At 49.7% G+C, this 19788-nt stretch overlaps 2 protein-coding genes across 6 annotated transcripts in view; both read left to right on the top strand.

Moving 5' to 3' along the window:
* Nucleotides 1–369: 369 nt before the first annotated feature.
* On the top strand, nt 370–9558 carry LOC149372416 (ketimine reductase mu-crystallin). Its single transcript, XM_089586286.1, has 8 exons — nt 370–609; nt 2613–2760; nt 3230–3292; nt 3661–3762; nt 5099–5291; nt 6891–7012; nt 9008–9092; nt 9220–9558. Exons 1-8 carry the CDS (start codon nt 440–442, stop codon nt 9285–9287), a joined length of 951 nt encoding a protein of 316 aa, XP_089442412.1. The 5' UTR covers nt 370–439; the 3' UTR covers nt 9288–9558.
* A 1859-nt stretch (nt 9559–11417) lies between these two features.
* The window catches only part of LOC149372415 (vascular endothelial growth factor A-like), a 21190-nt gene continuing 12819 nt past the window's right edge, over nt 11418–19788 (top strand). For 2 of the 5 annotated variants that reach the window (XM_089566887.1, XM_089566888.1), the window contains exons 1-5: nt 11418–11687; nt 14616–14724; nt 15258–15338; nt 15651–15740; nt 17483–17670. In XM_089566887.1, the coding sequence (XP_089423013.1) occupies nt 11559–11687; nt 14616–14724; nt 15258–15338; nt 15651–15740; nt 17483–17670 (597 nt within the window). In that variant the 5' untranslated portion in view covers nt 11418–11558. Of the gene's footprint in view, nt 11688–14615; nt 14725–15257; nt 15339–15650; nt 15741–17449; nt 17671–19788 lie in introns of all 5 variants that reach the window. The other 3 variants (XM_089566885.1, XM_089566886.1, XM_089566883.1) reach the window with 2 other exon arrangements.

Below are 19788 nucleotides of genomic sequence, written 5' to 3'. Positions count from 1 at the left end.
AGTGGATCGAGGCTAATTTCGACGACAGAACATGGGATCTTTGTAGAAGTCGAAGCGTATACGCTGAACTCGTAGTTATACCGGAGTTTCTTCGCCTCCGCCAAAATGCTGGTCCTGGAATCAAATGCACGACCTTGCGCTCGAGCAACTTAACTCCGTGGCCCGCTGAGCCAACGCTGCGAGTCCATGATGCAGCTTTCGGACGTGATCATATAAAAGGAATCCGCCTATAGATATGCGCTGACCCAATATGCGAGGTAATACGGTACACACTCGATCGCTCTCGTCGCATCCTCGCCTTCGCCTCTTCGCCTCGACTCTGTACCTCCTCCCCTCATTCCGCTCGCGCTCTGCCAGCGATAACGGGCCAGTGTGTTTGCTGCTGAGTTATTGTACACGGCTAGACGGTGGCGAGCGAACGCCAAGCCGACTTGCCGTCATGTTTCCCTGCGCCTACTTCGGGGCCGACCAAGTGAGGCGATGCCTGGAGAGTAACATTCCGGAGCTGGTCCAAGTCCTGGAGGAAGGCTTCCGCGACTTCGCCACCGGCCCTACAGGCGGCGTCGTCCAACCGCAGAGGAGCATCGCGTCTGTCCAAGATCACAATGGGTGCGTGTTTTTTGGTGGTTCCCGTCCTGCACCGGAGCTGAGCAGCTGTCCAATGACCGAAAAAAAAATGCACATTCGCAATAGAAACTGGCAAACCTCTATAGAACCGTGTCAAAAGAGCGCAGGCTCTAGGGTGAGTTGCGCGCTTGTGTTGTCTACGTCTCTCGTTGACCTAGTTTGTGTGCGCTCGTACGTGATCTGCAATCATCGTACGTGATCTGCAATCATCTCTACATTATTAGAGTTGTGCAGCTGCTTTTTGACAGTGGAACTAGGGTGCCTTTACACTGCAACGCGCCGTACGTGGGCGCAAAGTCCTTCCCGTCAAGGGTACGTGCAACAATGCACCCTACACCGGACGGGAAACATGTACCGCGGTAGTGTGGTGTCGTATAAACGACTTATGAAGCGCTCGCGTTTAAAAGCAAAGAACAACCAAATGCACCAAGCCACTAAAGGATACTAATAAAAGGAAAAGGCTATGATATTGCAATGCTACGCTGACCGATGCTATTCCCTGCAGTGCGCCGTCGCAGTGCATGAACGCAGTTCACAGAAAGCATGAAGAATACTACATGCGACCACATATACGCTTTCTTAGTTTTCTGTCGAGTCACGCAGGAGTGGTAAGGAAAAATGGTGTATAAGCTTGGCAAAGCTATAATTGGTTCCTGGAGGATAGCTATCGTTACAAAATGGGCTAGCCGGCGTCAACTATCCACTGCGGCGCTTGATAAATGCACTGCAGACAAGGTTTCGTCGTGGTTTTATCAGTCTCTTTCTGAGGGGGCCAAGCCATTCTCTGCAGCGAAATGCCCAGTGTTCTCACCATGCTTTTTCTCCAAGTACAAGAATGCGCATTGCTGCGTTGAATAAGGTATCTAGTTATTCGTATATGGACTCGCATATATTCGGGGTAACATTTCCGCATTTGTCAGTGAAGCTCAGCGCGCGTGAAGTGACAGCACGGATTGGTTACGGCGGTTTTCAACATCAAAACAGGCCACTAAATTCTTCATGATAGACATTCGTCGATTATCTTGCATACGGCATTCTGCTCTTGGCCGAACTCTGCGAATAACCGGACAAATAAATCCCCGTCTCATACAACAGCGTACGCGCGGTGATCATAGGCTGCGGGATTATGCATGCATGGTACGTGAACAAATTTACTGCCGAAGGCTGCCACCGGCGCTTCTGCTTGAGAAAGGCCTGCAGGGGCGTCTGTAGTGAGTAAGTTTATGACGAGTACGGTCCCGAGCACATGTGGGCTACACCTATCCATGCACACCTTACCGCACGTGGCATATACAGTAATAAGGGAGTAATTACTCACTGTCATCCACCCAAAAAGCGCAATCATACGGCTGGCATATACAGTCTTCGTCAAAATAAACAAATCATGGGTGTTCTCTCTGCGCCGTGCAGTATTACTCGCTTTGCAACTTCAGGGCTGCACGTCTTTTCAGGGCGAGTGTAGACTTGTCGTCCTCCCAGAATGTTAAGAGTGTCACCTGCGTATAGATGCTATACGACGGCCCTGTCACACTGCCTAGAAGCAAAGACGGTGGACCGCATTTCTCTTTCCCCATTTATTCCCCCATGGCGGGGTGCAGGTGTGCACCCAGAGTGAGGCAGTTTCCTCGGCTTCCCTTTATTCATACCCTAACCTACCTTCGCATGTACTTACCTGATGCCCCTGCTCCTCATCCCACCCCTCCCTTTTATCTCTCCCTTTAACATCCACTCTTTCCTTTTCCCCATTGCAGGGTATCCAACCGGAACACCTTTCTGCTTGTCTAACCTCCTTGCCTTCCTTCTCCCTCTCCAACTGTACCTTATTTGTTCGAGGAAGTCAGGGACGAAAGGAGCAGCTAAGAGGATGGTTATGGATTTTTTTTTTAGAACGAACAGCGCGAGAAACAAAAGAACGCTACTCAGCGCAGGTGGGGAGCCGCGAAGGTGTCACGCACCACGCCATGAGACGGCGCTTTGTGCCGCAGGATGCTCCTGTCGATGCCAGCGTACAGCGCGACCCGCCAGGCGCTGGCCACCAAGGTGGTCACCTGCTTCCCGGACAACCGCGCGCCCTTGCCAAGCATCCACGGACTGGTGCTGCTCTTCCACGCCAGCACAGGCGCCCTAAAATGCGTAAGTGGTGCTTACGTACCTCGCCCTGCCTCTTGTTACTAGTGGCCGCTTTTCAGGGTTCGACCGACTGTTTGTCCGCGTCTGGCGCAAAACAGGAATAATGCAAGGTCACTGGCAGAAGTCCTTGTCTCGCAGAGGAGTCAACATGGACTCCTCGTGATTATGCACAAAGTTCGAACAACGGAGGGGAAAGCCTCAGGGTGCTTGCCAAAGTTTCGACAAGAGGACTTTCCTCCCTTGTTCACTTTTGTGTGTATCAAGAAGCCATCTATCTATTCTGTCACTACCATGCACTTCTCGTGGTTGTGGTAGGTTTTGGCACGAACCTCCACGTGCTCCCTTCTTATTCTATACGTACAATACAATGGTACATGATTCAAGGAAGGCGAACCAACGGGTTGCTCGTTCGCTTCTTCTCGTGCTGGAGGTTTTCGCGCTTTCATCATTATCATCATTTCTTTGTTTGCAGATAATGGACGCAGGAGAGATCACCGCCTACCGCACGGCCGCAGCGTCCGCGGTAGCCACTAAGGTAAAAATGCCGCGAGCCGTTTCATGCAGCCATAAATGCGCACTTCAGGCTGCTACAAACATTCCACCATGCGTTCCACATTGAGAAATCACCAAGGTGTGAGCTTTGATTTAAGAAAATGCATTATAAAGTTTATCATATTGTTCCACGACATCTGGAAGTTTGTCCTTAAACTACTTAATTTCTTCATGATCTGTTCATGATTTGTTTGCATGCGACATGTATTCTTGTATATTAGCATGGTGCAACACGTGTGGAACCTCACTCAACTGTTCTTTGACATGTTCTCTCAACAATAGCTATACTGCATGGTGTGCAGGATGCAGTGCGCGTAAAGCGAATGTTCTTCGCACCTCTTTGTCCTTCAGTACCTGGCCACTGAGGATCCCAAGATCCTTGCTGTGTTGGGTTCAGGCACGCAAGCGAAGAGTCACATACTCGTCATGACCGCAATGTTTCCCTTCGAAGAGGTACGTACACGGACAGCTGCTTGGAACGATAAACTGTTCCATATGCAAATTAGACGATAAAGTATATACAGGAGGCGCTGGCCAGGCATACAAGAAACGTTACGACTTTAGTGACCTTGCTCAAGTGATATTGCAATTCTCAACACAGACGCGGTAATCCGACATACCTCCCAGTAAGCGGTAATAGCGTTACATTAACGTATCACCCTATAAGGCCGTGCGTTTAGTTGTGGACCAGTTAGTACTGGCGGGAGCGGAGTAAGCGAGAATGCATATCGCTTCGAGTGAATTGGCTTGTATCGCTCGAACAGCACTATACGTGAGTTGCAGGAGGGACCGAATTTCATCGCGTATCGCCGCAAACAAACATTGCAACGATCACACGTGGATTCGTTTCGGTCACTTCGCTCGCTGTTGTCTCCCAAATTTTCAGTTTGCAAACGGTATGACGTCGTAAGCTCTACTGTCTAAATTAACACGAGCCATGGCCAAGTAGGCAGCGAAGGCGAGAAATTGTGCTTCACAAAGCCACAGATACTCGATCGCTCTCACCGACTTTGAGTTTCAGCACATTTAGCTTTCGTTTTTCCGGCGACAAAAACTACGCACGTGAACTGTGAGCACAGGACTCATCGACGCTGATCGTACGCTCCGCCGAAACATGGTCGCCTGCTCCCGGTTATTTGTTGCAGGCCCTAATGGCATAGCACGGGGCGAACCCCTACATACGAATTTCAGGCTCGGCAGGAATAAAACAAGCGGATGGTCACACGTACTCTGCTCCGTCAGCAGCGCACGAGCTGCAAATTATCAGGCCAAGATGGCGTCGATGCTATGCAGTGCTCGGGTAGCAGCTCGGGTGAAAGAAACACGGCGTTTCTAAAAAGTCGCGATTTCTGTCGTGTTTTGCTCATCAGCGCATAAACCACTGACGCTGCATGATCGGCGCTGCCTCAATCAGTCTGTGCTGATGCTTTTCGTGGCGCCAGCGTATGACCTGCATGTTTCTCCTGCCTTTTCTTCAGTGCTAGCAAAACAAAGGAAAACACAGCCGGCACGTCACTGTAAAGCTCACCCCGCCTGTACATTTACACCTCCGTCACCACCGTGTGACATTGATCAACAGCTGGAACTGGTAGTGATAGACCCAGACTGTTCTTGTAAACAGTCCCTTTTTTACTCATCTTTTTAGGTACTTTGTGATTATTACATGTAGCCGAGCTAAACGGTCTTTGAGAGCCTGGTCACCGCATGGCATCACGGCCTTCCAGGCCACGGGCTCGTGTGATGCGAGCCCGCGTGTCCTCGCCTTTATCATTCGCTGCATGACTAACAGGTGCGGATCTGGAACCACCGCGAGTCTTCGGCCATGTCCCTGGTGCACGAGCTGGCCGCGAGCGGGCTCGCGGTGGACTACGAGCCGTCTGCCGAGGAAGCCGTGCGCGATGCTGACGTCGTGGTCACCGCCACGTCTTCTCCTGTGCCGGTGCTGCAGGCCGGTTGGCTCAGGAAGGGTGCACACGTCAACGGTACGTAAGTACGTATGGGCATGCCACCGTGTCGAAAGAGTGCGTCTTTGCAAGGCGACACCGAAGTTTCGGTTCAAGTTGTTTACCTTGTGTATGCCTGCAGACACACTGCCTTCTGGGTGCACGCTTGTGAGGCAAATGCTGCAGCGATAGAAAAGCCTGCGGGTTAAGGAGCGACTCCGGGCTACCGGAAATATTCGTAGATGGAATGAGCAGTACATGGAGGAAGGAAAAATTCCTTCCTCCATGCGATGAGAGATGTATACCACCGATAGCCATATAACCGGGCCTTCACCTCTAGAGGCACGAGCTGAATACCGCCATCTTGTGCAACCCATCAGTGCCCCTCCTCGGTGATGGTAGCGCAAAAAAAATGGCTGTGGCTTAGCTTGGTTAAGGCCGGTAATTGTGAAAGCAATATCCGCAGCTACGCTATGGTTCAGCTGGTAGTGTAGCTGGTGGTGGTGCTGTTCCGTAGTTTCTTGGGCACGTCTCTGCCGTTTAGTCGCGTTCCGGTGTTCTGCACTGGAGAGAGATACGCTACTCATTGCAGTATCGCTATCCATGGCGTTTAGCATACTCATAAAGTCAGGACGCTCTTCCATAGCTTCTTCAGTAGATTCTGCCGTTGAGGCTGCACGTTGCCGCTGAGCTCGAGATACACTGCTCACTTCTGTATCGTCATCTATGGCGTTGAGCATATTCATAAGAGTAGGACGTTCTTCCATAGCTTCTTCCGCAGAGGCTGTACGTTGTCGCCGAGCTGCATACTGGGCACGCCGCTTAGAAAGTTTTGTTTACGCTCTTCTTCGGTCTCCGTAGCTCGCTGTTGCTTCCTCTTTGCATTCTGCCGAGCGGCTTTCGCGGTAGGCGGCATTGCAACGTCTGACCGCCGGCGCGCTGCGCGCCCGGTTTTGCTAGGTTTTGCGGCAGATGGCATGACGTCAGACCGCTAAGCGCGCCGCGCGCGGCAGGAGCGGGAGTTAGGCCGCGCTTGGCACCGCTTGGTAGCTGCGGCCTCGCTACGTGACGGCGCAAGTTGGAGCCCCGCTCTTGCAGCTGTGACGTCAGAGCGCTAAGCGCGCCGCGCGTGTCAGGAGCAGGAGTTAGGCCGCGCTTGGTAGCTACCGGCCTCGCTACGCGACGGGCTGAAAGTGCAACTAGTATTGCTTTCGCAATAAAACCTTCACTTATTTCCATTTAGGAATCCATGGCTGGTCGGCAGTTGTCCCACTTTGCTTTCTGAAAGTCAGTCGTTCACTTGTTTGCAAAGAATCGATTATTGTTTATATATATATATATATATATATATATATATATATCGATCTGAGCTGAGTTTTAGAAGACAATGCGATTCTTCGGTGCAACGTTCGGTATATGGCACAAGAAACATGAACACAGAATAGAGGGGGATGAAAACTGCATGCAGCATTTTTTACTAGTGTTAATTTTCGACAGTACTTGAATGCAGCAGCTTTGCTGGGCTTATAGGCGCATATTACGATGCGCGATAACCCCGAACTGTACGCTCTCTTCGTGCATGTTGCCAGCAATGTCTGCTCGCCCACTCTTTATTTCCTCGCGCTCGGTCCCGAGCAGCGGTGGGAGCACCCAGGCCCGACTGGCACGAGCTGTGCGAGGAGCTGATGCACCAGTGCGTCGTCTACGTGGACACCACCGAGGGGGCCCGCACAGAGTCCGGTGACGTCATCATATCCGGAGTAAGCGGCAAGGGGCAGGAAGTCGCAGGCAGCTAGGGACTTATGCGCGGTGGATGGTCGGTTCGATGTGTAATAAAACTAGAGGACGCTTAAGCTTCGCCTTTAAGGGTGGAACGCGACAGCATGTTGCAACGCTGCCAGGGAGTCCAAGGAACGCCATCGCCAGTTCGGCGCGACGCCTAAAACATTTTTATTTTTTTTTCAATTGTTTCTTTTAATTTATCAATTTCACTCTCTAAATTTTCTTAATTACCATCATCAAGCATTGGCTTTTTTTCATTCTGACATTTTGGCACCTTTGAACGCTATTTGTACAATTTATTTATTTTGTTTAATTAATAAATTAATTGCAATGATTTCATTAACTCGTAACCGCTTATTACACACAACTCAATCATCAGTCACTAGAACCACAAATTACCGTAAAGATTAGCATACGCAGCTCCCGATTATTTCCGACACGCGATGCCGACTACTACTACGCCGACGGCTTTTCGACCGAACGAGCTGTGTACGCTGTCGCGTAATATCCTGCCATAAATCGACGCGAATGCGGAGCGCACAGTGTCCGCTGCGTGGACGTCCTTTGCCGTCGTGCTGTTTCGCCGTCCAATACGCGTTCGAGCAGGGCATTGTCAGGACCGTGCTGTCAGTACATTAACTCTATGGTGGTATCGCCGCAGCTAGTGCGAATATTCGCACCAGTATTGTGCGAAATCGGGGCTCGCGCTTTGAAATGAACTCACCTTCCCGTTTCCATTGCGATCCCACGGCGGTCGCGTTTTAATCAACGTGGGAGAGTGGGAGTGGCGAGGTTTCTGTTACGCTTGTGCGAACGCGTTTTGCACGTGCCGAGATGCGGCTTTAAGTTATGACTTCAAGACAGCACTATAGGTTGCCTGCTGCCCGTTTCATCACTGTTCCTCCGAGGTGCCATATGGTTCATGTCTTTTTTATTTGTTGTTTTTTTTTGTTCGTTGTTCATGGATTGTAACATAATTATACAGTTGTAACTCTGTCATTTTTTGTGCCTGTATTAAATGTTTTCTAATCGGAGGTCCCCCTGACAGCTTCGCTTTGGGACCTCCTCCTGAACCAATTTTCCAAACCACTCATTTCTTTACTTCATATTTGTCAATACCCTCAAGCCTGAAGGTAAAACATAATAAATCAGGCTGTAGCTTTTGTGGCGTTTACAGTTGCTAGACTATTTGAAAAGATGCAGAAACACTATTCACCAAGAATGCTTTCTTTTTTATTGTTCTTTAACGCGATAGGGTTTAGGGGTCCGTGTTGCAGAAAGATGACGTCATCGTCGGCTTTTGTTGTTGGAGTCCGTTGTCGGCGTCTTTGGCTGTGAGCGAACAATCCACAAAACATCTCCAGAGAAGCAACTTGGGTGGCAGGTTGGCCATCTGCCGCCGCGGATTGTGAGAAAACTGCCCACTGTGAGGTTGCTCGGGAAGGGCCACCTGGATCGCACAAGCCCCACCAGTGGCAGCACCTGCCATCGTAGGGCAGTGACGCAGCGCTTAACCGTTGCACCACTGCGCCAGGAGTGGTGTGAGGACTCTGACACATCTATCTATGACTGTAAAGTAGAGAATGACCCATTCCGCATATATGAGCATTAACCCATTAACGCGAATGATCGAATCATGCCCTTAAGGCGGAGCTTGTGTGTCCCTTCAATTTTTTTTTTTTTGGACCAGTGGATCGCTGGTGCTTGCAAAGCTCTACAGCAGCCAGACATGCTGATCTTAACTTTAATTAGACGATAGTGTCAGCTTGAAAGGGGGACAAAAAATTAGACGTGCTACAGGTTCAAGATGTGCGCTGAATTTGCTAACGCCGTTACTTTCGCTTTTACACAACAGCACGCGGTGCGTATCGCGATTTTGACATTTTGCTTGTTTGTTTATTACTTTCCAGACACGGCGTCATGTACCATTACGTATATTTATTTATTTTTTACCTTTGCTGCTTTCCGTTCAGGCTGATATTTTCGCTGAGATCGGAGAAGTCGTACTGGGCACCAAGAAGAACCGACGCGCCGACACTACCGTCTTCAAGTCGCTGGGTAGGTTGGTTATGAATTCAACATTTATAGCCTTTACTCGGTTCAATCTTTGTTTGAACCGTGTGCTGCAGATAAGCGTATTGCTCGAGAAATAAACTCTTGCATCCTTTTTTGTGTTTTGCCGCAGGCATGGCAATAGAAGACGTCCTGGCAGCGGACCTTGTGTACCGTCACTTAGTGGGCGATAAGTCCTGAACCTACGCATAACGTTGTGTGCGTTTCATACAACGCATGACCAGTTCAACAGCAGTCTGTTGAAGTTCAACAGCAGCAGTCTGCGCATGCCCCTCGGACGACATAATAAAGACCTTTTTTTTGTGTTTTACTGTGTGACGCATAGCGCCCCCGAAAACCTGAGACACTTTTCATTACATCTGGGCGCCACCCCCGTGCTTCTGCGGAATGAACGCATGAATACAACTTAGATTCTGAAGCCTCCGTTGCCTTTCGGGCCAGTTTTGTCTGGCTCTCGATCAGGGCCTGAGCTGGACAACACTTTCTATCCCACTGCCTTTTTATTGCATTGGTAGGCTTAGTTCCTGCCACGCCCATACCGCGAGGTAAGGTTCCGTTGCTCATCACAGAATGGGCATTTATTCTGGTATACAGAGGGGTGTGTCGCGCGCAAGAGGATTAAGTGAGAGCCGGAGCCTGCTCAGGTTTCTGGATGAAACTAGCCTCCACGACCTTCTATAGCGTATTAACAGCCCCATCTTATGCCACCTGGCAAGTCCTGGAATTAAAAAAAAAAGCAAAGTGTGGGAAGGTATAGTGTGTAGACTTCTTGTGGTAAACTCCTCTTCCTTGCGTAGCGTTTTCCGCGTTTGCGGGCATCTTCTGCTTAGTTTACAGCGTTGTATTTCCCGGTACGTCGTTAGCCTTCCGCTTACTGCACCTGAAGTCCTCGAGCAGCGGCGTCATATGGCTACATGCTCGATGCGCTCCGGTTCTGTTTCAAGATGTGGGCTGCAACTTTCGATATTCAAACCCTTTCAATGTAGCTTCTGTAGGCGCCTTGCGAGTTCGTAACAATGGTTTGACTGCGTGTAGTTGCTTTTGCGAGTGCCAATGGTATGGTATTTCTTCAGGTTTTCTTCACAGCATCCCTGTCTCTTGATTCCGCTGTTACGTTATCCATTTCTCCGTATTCAGTTTGGATCAGTACGGCCTTTCCCCTCCGTATTGCTTCTGGGTGCATATTTCTCGGTATGGGGGCTATCCTTATCATTTGACGGAATGTGCCAGGAATACATCTGGCGATGTTATCACTGCCGAATCTCGTCGGTCGGTCCCTGACTTTTTTCTCCCACCATCCTTATTTTCCTTCGTACTCAGGGTCACTCTGCGTTTCGCCGAGGACCAACCAACAAAGGATCCTATTCCAACTGGCAGGGGTGACCAGTGTGAGGTGTGCCCGAGCATGGTGTATCCGGTACTTCTAAAACAGCCTTCCTGTTGCTCCAGATGACCGCAACTCAGCTGCAAAGCTGCACTTAGTGTTTTCCGCAGACTCCTTCTGAACTTAAATAGCTCTGACAGACTCGAAAAGCACTTTTTGATTCACAAGCTTCAAAAACTGCGTCGGAGACAAAAAATAAGCTCTGTCATGGCCCTCGTACTAAAAAAAGGAACGGAGGGTTGCTTGGATTGTCTCCGCGCCACGCAGCCGAAATACAGCGGCTTAATAAATGCCACGTTACGAAGAATGAATGCGAACTAAACCAAAAAAAGGAACGAAGTTGGACACAACAGGCGTTGCACTATACGCGGACTCCGAGGAATGCTGCGGTGACGCCCGATTAGCAGGACGCCCCATGCCCTGGCGTTGTCTGACTACGGCTATCCGTCTTCGCCGACGGCCGACGCAGCGGCAGCAGGCGCCGCGCGAACCAGGGACGACGAGACCGCGAGCAGACTTTGAAGAATGTATTTTGGGGACGTTTTTGCTACTCGCCACCGCACCGGAGCCGCGGCCGGGTTCGCCCGTCGCTCTTCTTTCCCAACTCGGTGAGGCTGCACAGTTGCGTGCAACGCTGCGAAGGCTGCAGCGACGCCGGTCCAATCACGAGCGCGCGCGGGCTCTCACCCAGTGTATCACTCCGCCGCGTACTGTCGCATCCACCCGGTTCCCTTCACTCAGAGGCGAAAAAATAAAGCGCGCATTTTTGTCCTTCTCTACTTAACCGGAGACGGTTTTGACATCGTGAAGCAGTGGCCAACCACGAGGTCGGAAAAAGGCGCACTACATTACGTTGCGGAGGAGCGGAACTTCCCGAAACCGCTTCTAGGGCTGACGGCGCTGCACGTAACTAGACAAACGCTACACGTCGCCTCCAATGCAGACGACGGAACCCGGGGCGACGGTTCGACGTCGTCTGCTTGTGTCAAGCACGTGAGGCAACACAGGGCAGCGAACAGGATAGACAAACAAAAAGTTTTTTCGGCCCGGTGCGGCTCGCCAAAAACATGGGGACCATGCTGGCGGTACTGTGCACGCTGGCCGCACTTGCCGAGATCGCCCACTGCAAGCACAAGCCGCGAGGTGCGGGTGACTCCTGCTGGGTCTCGGCGGACTCGCACCTATCCAAGAAGCGGGTGAGCACGATCCTCGCCGAGTTCCAACGGTTATTTCCGCGTAGTTCGTCTGCACGCATGTTCACATGAATGAGCTTGGGCGCCGTTCTTCTTTTCCTTTTTTTTTTGACGGAAAGCTCTCTGAAAGTAGTACTTTTCATTGACGTCCGCCGTTGTACCTATTGGTACAAAACAGCAGGTTCGAAAAAGGTGCGAGCGACATGCCAGAGTTGCCACCGGTACAGGATAGTTCCTAGCCAGCTTATGTTATTTAAATGCGAGGGTATGGCCCAGAATCGGCGCTGTAATCGGTAGCATCGCGCGAGAAACTGTACAAAAGGAAGGCAACAAAAATAAGTATGAGTTAATTGACGTCGTCAAAAGGCTCATGCTGAAAGTGTTAAGACAGTTTTGCATTCTTCAGACGACTTCTTTACCTGAAGCCTCTGGTTTGCACGAAGCTTAAAACCATTCACAATGAGCTCCAAGTAGTTATGACAGCGGCTTCGGTGAGCACTATTGGCATATCGTTACAGTGCTGCGACGAACTTATAGCCAGAATCGCGGCGGCGAGGTGCCTAGTATTTGTCTTCGGCATAAAACGGATCCCGTCGCTATCGTTGGAGACGGAAGAGAGTTAGAAAACAAGCGGGACAGTCGAGACTTCGAAAAGAGGGAGTCCTGCACCGAGCATTCCTGGCCCATCTGCCACACATTGAGTAATTCAACTATCGTTAAACGTTTAAGCAGTGAAGGCACATTTGTGGTAAGCGTACACACAATGTCCTTGTGAGGGTTTGCATACTCCTTTTTTGTAGGCATATTTCACCTGCGGGGCACCACATTGTGGAGCATATATGTGCGTGTATATTTTGTGTAATCTCTGTACGTACGGAAGCCAAGGGAAAGTTTCAATACACATGCGTCACGTTTCGTTTAGTAACCGTGTTCATAAATCGTGCCCTCAGTGACATGCTGACCACCTATCACTTATTTTCCACGAACTTGAACTAAATTTGTCCCATGGTGCCAGCGTTGTTCGCAGCGCTTGATGCAAGCCGCCAGTCGCTACACATGGCTACAAAAGGTCATAATGTACTTTATGGTCATGGACAAGGCCTTCATGCATGCTTGGCGTGAAGTTAGTTGGAAAAAGACGTTGGGTAGAATTCAACGAAACCTTTAGATTCTACATGTACTTTTTCATAGTCTAGTTCGTTCATGAAAAAAAAGAACGAAGACTTCAAATTTGTCGTTCTTAAAACCGCGCGAAAAAAGGCACCAAAGCAGAGAAGAAACGTATACACGAGCGCTGACTTACAACTGTCGGTTTATCGCGAAGAACCCACTTTTATGGACAGGTTACGCAACAAACAAGAAAATATTGAGAAAAGGCACCAAAGAGGGGGAAAAAAAACAAGTAGTCAAAACAAACTTATGGTCACAAATTTTTCGCCTCTTAGAAGAAAGAAACGTCATTTCTTTCTTGGATAAAAGCACTGATAGCTCACTGACACACGTGTCCTTATTTGATAATATGTTGTAGGCTCCAATCACTCCTCTATGGTGAGCTGATCTGCATGCGAACCTATGAGGTCACAGTGCTCAAAATCAGGATGACACTTGTTGCATGTTTTGCAGTAGGCAGCTAGACGGCCTTCCACACCATTGTTCCTATCGTTTTCGTGGTCACGCACAAATTTTTCTCGCCTCTTCCTATCCTTTTACTTCAAGGGTGTTATCGGCCATGAAAGGACGATGAGAAGAGCAGCAAATCTAAATGGGTTTGCTTAAAGATGTCACCAGTGTGCTTTTCTGACTTAATTGATGGTCAGGCACGCGTGAAGGCCTTGTTCAACAGAGCTGGCAGCTGGACCCGACCGGGTCGCGTTGTCGCCAATGCGGCCCTGACGTCTAGACACTCGGCGCGACGCCAGGAAGCCGCGTGCGAGCCCACCGTCTTCCCAAGAGTCGTGTTTCCGCACTCCTTGCCCCGGCTGCTTGTTCTTTGCGCATCCCTCGCTAGCTTGTGTGCCCACTGCCGAAACTGACGTCTCCACGCGGGAACTGTCCGTGAGGCCGTAATTTACCGCCCAACTTGCAACGATGCCGGGGTGCTGAGCAACGGAAAAGGCGCGCTGAAAGCAGAGAACCCCATTCGGCTATACGGTTTGTTTTGTCCCCGTAAAAACAAGAGAATTTCGACACAAACGACACAAGCCGTGGAGATTTCGATGGTTTGGCACAGATATAACTCATCAATGTGCTATCGGGGACAAAAGTTTGCGGGACATGAGTTCTAGGAAAAACGTTCATTGTAGCTCCACCTCGCTACCCAGTTGCCTGATATTGTAGAAATGTATTAAAGGCCTAAATGCTCCTTCCTCCGGTAAAAATATCAGGCGACTGGGTAGCGAGGAGGAGCTACAAGAAACTTTGTTCGAAGAACTCGCGTCCCGCAAACTTTTGTCCCCGATAGTACAAACTATACATTGTTTCCTCTGTATTATAGCCACTAGAAGGCGTTACGCGAGTTAGTCGTTGTTTCCCACATGATTGCCAATCATCGCACGTATACAGTACCTAAATCGAAATGCGTATACAGGTGAGCAAACAAAGTTTGAAAGAAAAGAAGCTATGAAGATTTCGCTCTGCTGTACTCGAACGTGTCATGTAAATTTGCACCCATGTCCGCAAAATGCGTACGAGACGAGCTGGCTTCTTTTTTTTTTTTTTTTTGCTGTGGGGAGAACGTGGGGGAACTTCATACCTCAACTCTGTCCGGTTCTACGGCCAGGTGTTCGTAGCTGCCTCGCATATAAAAATGTTCAGTATATGTCGGTTCCCTTCGAATTCTACTTCGCGAGGTTCTGTTCTGCACAAGTAGACAGCGTCGAGGTAGGCGTAAAAAAAAACTCTTAAGAACGTACGCCGTGTAATCGCGCGCAGATCCCTGTGCAAGTGGTTCGTCAGCTGAATGAGGCTCAGGACCTGCACGATGTGCTACGCATCTGTTCGGGCGGCTCGAGCGCGTCGTGGCGACGCATCGGCACCTACGGCAAGTATACATTATGCCGCAACACTGCCCCGCGTACCGTGTGTGTACATGCGTGCGCTGAATCACCCGTGCGCCAGTAAAAGCACAAGTATGACCACACTCCTTCACGGCGAATACAAACATATCCTTATATGAAAAGAAACAAACAATCAATCAAACAAACAAACAAACAAGGATTGTTTTTACAAATTTCTGCATGAATATAAGCGCGGATAAGACAGCACGCAGGATGACACGTGGCAATCATAAGCGAGGTAGCTGTGTATGTCATGACTTGTACAATTACTTCATTCTGTATTGTCCTCATACCACTGGGCTGCACGTAATCAGTTGTGCACCAGCTAGGTCATTGACGTACTTATCATTTTTGTTTTATCCACTGAAACACCTGTCGTCATAGCACTATGTAGGGAAGCATAAAAAATTTTTAGAGACGTGAAGGAGGTTTCAATTGCAACGCAGATGTCCGGACAGCCGGCTATAAGGTCCGTACACGGCGTGTCTATGGCATTGCTGGATACATTCGCTTGCAGGCTACCTCCTGTGGCAGATACGCTCGTACGATGGGGACGCGATGAAACAACTGAAGGCGACCAGCGAAGCGGCCTATGCACGTGAGCATTCCGTTCATATTACGCTATCTACTATGCTAATACTGGCACGGGACGCAGATTGCGATCCCTATCAGATAACTTTGGCTAGCGGAAATTTATAGTCAAGATGACCTGTACAGGATGCGTGCTGCGCATCCGCGGTGGCAGCTGTGCGCGACTAGGTGGGGCGCGCAACTGTTACTGGGCATGCGCAGCACACATCTGGTAGTCCGAAATACGTCTTCGTTAGTACCGCTAAAATTCTGCGTTCGCTTGTCAGGCTGGTGAAGTCCAATTTCGTCGTCTTGTTTCGTCTTTCATGGCTGCGACCAGGCAGAAAACTACCGGCTGCCCTTCCAAGCAACCGAGCGGACACTGTCGACGAAGAGATGATGCAGGGTGACGCACCTGTTGAACAAAGGAGTAAGTCAGCATGTTCGATATGCGGAATGAAGTGTTTGCGATAAGTCTGGAATGTGGGAAGTTCATCATACAATGACAAGTCGGTGACGTTGATTTTGAATGTCCGGCTCGGTCTAATTTCATCGGAGCCCCATGTTCTCATCATCGTCATCAGCTACGTCCACAGCAGGCTTTCCCATATCCCTTCAAAATAATCCTGTTCTGTGCCAGCTGCGGCCACCTAACCCAACGCAAACTTCCTAACGTCATGCTTTTATCTGATTTTCTGGCGCCCCTTGCTACGCTTGCCTTCCCTTGGTATCCACTCCGTTACTCTTTGGGACCACTTCATGGTTATCTTTCCTTCGCACTACATGCCCTGTTCAAGCCTATTTCTTCTTTTTGATTTAAACTAAGATATCAATCATTCGAGTTTGTTCCCTCGCCCATTCTGCTCTCTTCCAGTCTATTAAAGTCAGATCTATAATTTTACTTTCCATAGCTCGCTGCGCTGTCCTCATTTTAAGATGAATGATTTCGCGAAGGAACTCACAGAGCAACACCCGGGTCAAGAAAAGAACATACGAAACAATGCTTCTTCCTTCCTTGTCCCGTGTGTTGCGCTGTAAATTCTTCCGTAAATGCGTACCAACTCGCCCAAGTATCTGCGTTAACACAGCCAAACCTTTTTGTTAGCCTCCAAGTTTCCACCCCATAGGTGCAAGATACAACCATTGTATACTTTCTGCTTGAGGGATACTGGTAAGGAGTTATTCATGACCTGACAGCGCCTGCCAAATGCGCTCCATCCAGTTTTTATTCGCCTAATTGCTTTACTCTCGTGGCGCAGTTCAGCGGTCCCTACCTGCCCAAAACTAGATGAATCTCCTGAAAGCTTCCAATGCTTCGCTGCCAGTCGTAAACTTTCGTGCCCTTCCGAGACTATTTGCTTTAGATTTTTTCATATCAATTTTTAGCCCCACGCTTCTGCTTTGCCTGTCTAGACACTTGATCGTACTTTGCGATTCGTCCAGAATCGTCTTACAATATTCGGTTACGCCCGAGATCGTGAGGCATTGCGTATACAGGGTGGGAAGCTTGTCTAGCACAGTCGCCCACCGTCCTTCAACATATGTGCCGTCACCTGACCATCACCAGCCGCTTCACCCTCTGCACTGCATGCAAGGCCTTCTTCCTCTTTCGTTACCGGCGGGATGTCCATTTCCTCCACTTCATTGCCGCCGTCATTAGAGTCCTGATTATATCTCTGTGATTATTTGCTGTTCTTTGCCCGCCTCAAACGCCTCCTAACACGTTTCCAAATAATGTTCGCTAACGCGCTGTTTCTATAGCTTAATCTATATCTATTTATTGCCATGATGCAGTGTTACTAGACGGAGAGGCGTAGTGTTCATTCAAAGATTTGAACTGAATTTTTGGATAAGGTTTAAGGAGAAGTATATATGTTCTGGAGAGCTCGTGCTCCATAATAAAAGTGCAGAACTGGACTCTTGGACTAGTCAACAGCGCAGCGTTCTTATCTTGTCCGTGCGTTCCGTTACGCGTTGTATTAACTAGGATTTTTCTCGTAGCGTAGACCTTTGGTCCAGTGTAACGCGAATGACCAGTTACTTTTCCTTTTGGGATAAAGTTGTAGCAGTTCATCAGGATGTTCTCTTGGTTGAAACGATTCATTAAGCAGGCGGGTTTCCTCCGTCATTTCGCCACAGAGGTGTTGAAGCACGCGCGCTCGCTGGGTGCAGAGCGGACCCTGCGTCTGGACAAGCGTTCCGCGTGCAGCCCCCGGCCCGTGCCCGTACGCGTGCCCCAGCCCCGGGACCCGGAAGCGCTCTTCTACCCGACCTGCGCCGACGTGGAGCGCTGCGCCGGCTGCTGCGGCCACCACCTGCTGCGGTGCAGACCCAGCGCGTTCCGCAACGTCACCAGACAGGTGACGGAGAACGGAGCGCACGTCAGCGACAACGCAAACAACAACAGAGTAACAACGTGCAGGGAGAGAAGTACCTTAGTCAAGCCGTCCGATACCATTCGCCATGGTTGTCAAAGTTCTAACGAACGAGAGGCGTGGCGCTTCGATCGCCGTAGCACAATTGGCAGTTTTCTTTTTTCGACGCAAGGAAAATGGCGCAGTAACTGTTTCACTTGTCGGTGGACAACTCAACTACGCTGTGAGGGAAGGGGGAAGGATGGAGCGAAAGAAGAGAGAAAGAGATGCCGCAGTGGTGGGTTCCTCAATAATTTCGACCACATGGATCTTGCACTGATATCGTACAGCGTACGGGCAGTTTTTGCGTTTCGCCTCCATCGAAACGTGGCCGCCGCGGCAGGGTTCGACCCCTGGTACTCCGGCTCGGTAGACTATCGAACGCTCTGAGCAGTGAGCTACAGTTATATCAGCGTGGGCGCGAGGCGGGAGAAATGGAAAAGAAAGACAGATGACATGTGCTATAATTGACGACGCAAGGACGCACAAATGAAAATTATCAATTCGGCGAGGCGCGGCTGCGTTTTGCTACGCATTCTAGCACAGTACCGACGTTCAGCTGCATTCGTTTTGCGATGCTTGTCGCGATGAACGGTGTCCTTCGCACTAGTACTGTGGCTGCATAGCTGGCTGCACGCACGTGTGCAATGCAGCCGCGTACCGTCTGCCTCTGCGTGAACTGTTCACGGTCACACAACTGGTGGTTTGCACGCTGATCCAGTGTACACGGGTTTGTGCCGCCCATGTAAAGGGCGAACGACAGCTGTAGAAAGTTTACCGAAAAAATTCAGGGGGCACTTTGACTGTCTAAAGTGCGTAGAGGCGAAAGCGTTTTCCGCACCACTTTCAGTGCTTCTGTGGCACTGGTGGCGTCACATGTAATTGAGTACTAATTACTAAGCGATGGCAAATCGCTAATTAATTCTTAATTACTGATTAATGCCTGAATACTAATTAACTGCTAATTAAGCTCAAGCTTCGCCTTTAGGAGTGGAACGTGACAGCGTGTTGTAGCGCTGCCAGGGAGTCCACGAAACGCCACCACCCGTTCGGCGCGATGCCTTGCCGTTTCAACGCAACGGTTTTTGAGGAAAGGAAATGACGCAGTAAATCTCTGTCATCTCGGTGGACACCTGAACCGCACCGTAGAGGAACGGAGGAAGTGGGAGTGAAAGAAGAAAGACGAAGATGGCCCGTAATGAAGAAAATGAAAATTGTATTTGAGGAAAGAAAATTACGCAGTAACTGTCTCACATATCTCGGTGGACACCCGCCAAATTCAGGGGGGGGGGGGGTGCACTTTTTTGACCTAAAGTGTGGTCACTGATGTGTGGTTAAGATGTTAAGCTTCGCCTCTAAGAGTGGAACGCGAGAGCGTCTTGCAACGCTGCCAGGGAGTCCATAGAACGCCATCGCCCATTCGGTTCTACGCCTCGCTCGTCGGTAAATTGGTTTTTGAGGAAAGGAAATGTATTTCTCTCTCATATCTCGGTGGACACCTAAACCTCGCCGGAAGGGAAGGGAGGAGGATGGCAGTGAGCGAAGACACCGTATTCACTAGACGCGCCTTTGTTCATTCCAAACCATCGAGCTGGCATGGCGGAGTGGATAGCATGCTCGTCTCGCACTCCGAAGACCGGGGTTCGATTCCCGAGGTCGACCAATTTCTTACTAGGTTTTATTTATTTATATGGCCTGACTAGAGAAGTTAATTAGGCTAATTGGGTAATTAAGCAATTAACTAAGCTCAGTCCCACTTACTTGGAGCATCACTATATGGTCCCTTCAATTGGTTGCATGGTTACTAGCCAAAGTACAATTGGCCCCGTTTGAAATTGGCGCACTGTGACGTCAAAACTGTTTCGACCAACTGAAAAGCGTGACATTCTCTGTCGACAACTGCTGCTTACAACGATGAGACATTAAAGGTTTAGTTTTATGGGGTTTAACGTCCCAAAGCGACTAAGGCTATGAGAGACGCCGTAGTGGAGGGCTCCGGAAATTTCGACCACCTGGGGTTCTTTAACGTGCACTGACATCGCACAGTACACGGGCCTCGAATTT

This window comes from Amblyomma mixtum, chromosome 1 (genome assembly GCF_055824585.1).
Source record: "Amblyomma mixtum isolate Tamu chromosome 1, ASM5582458v1, whole genome shotgun sequence".
Taxonomy (NCBI): domain Eukaryota; kingdom Metazoa; phylum Arthropoda; class Arachnida; order Ixodida; family Ixodidae; genus Amblyomma; species Amblyomma mixtum.
The sequence above is the reverse complement of the archived record's forward strand: the minus strand, read 5'-3'. Positions and strand labels throughout refer to the sequence as shown.

Bases quoted from the DNA above. Each gene is read 5' to 3' on its own strand.
- LOC149372416 (XM_089586286.1), top strand. From the start codon at position 440: ATGTTTCCCTGCGCCTACTTCGGGGCCGACCAAGTGAGGCGATGCCTG. The intron at 3,293-3,660 runs GTAAAAATGCCG...TTTGTCCTTCAG, and splicing joins CGTCCGCGGTAGCCACTAAG to TACCTGGCCACTGAGGATCC. The intron at 7,013-9,007 runs GTAAGCGGCAAG...CTTTCCGTTCAG, and splicing joins GTGACGTCATCATATCCGGA to GCTGATATTTTCGCTGAGAT.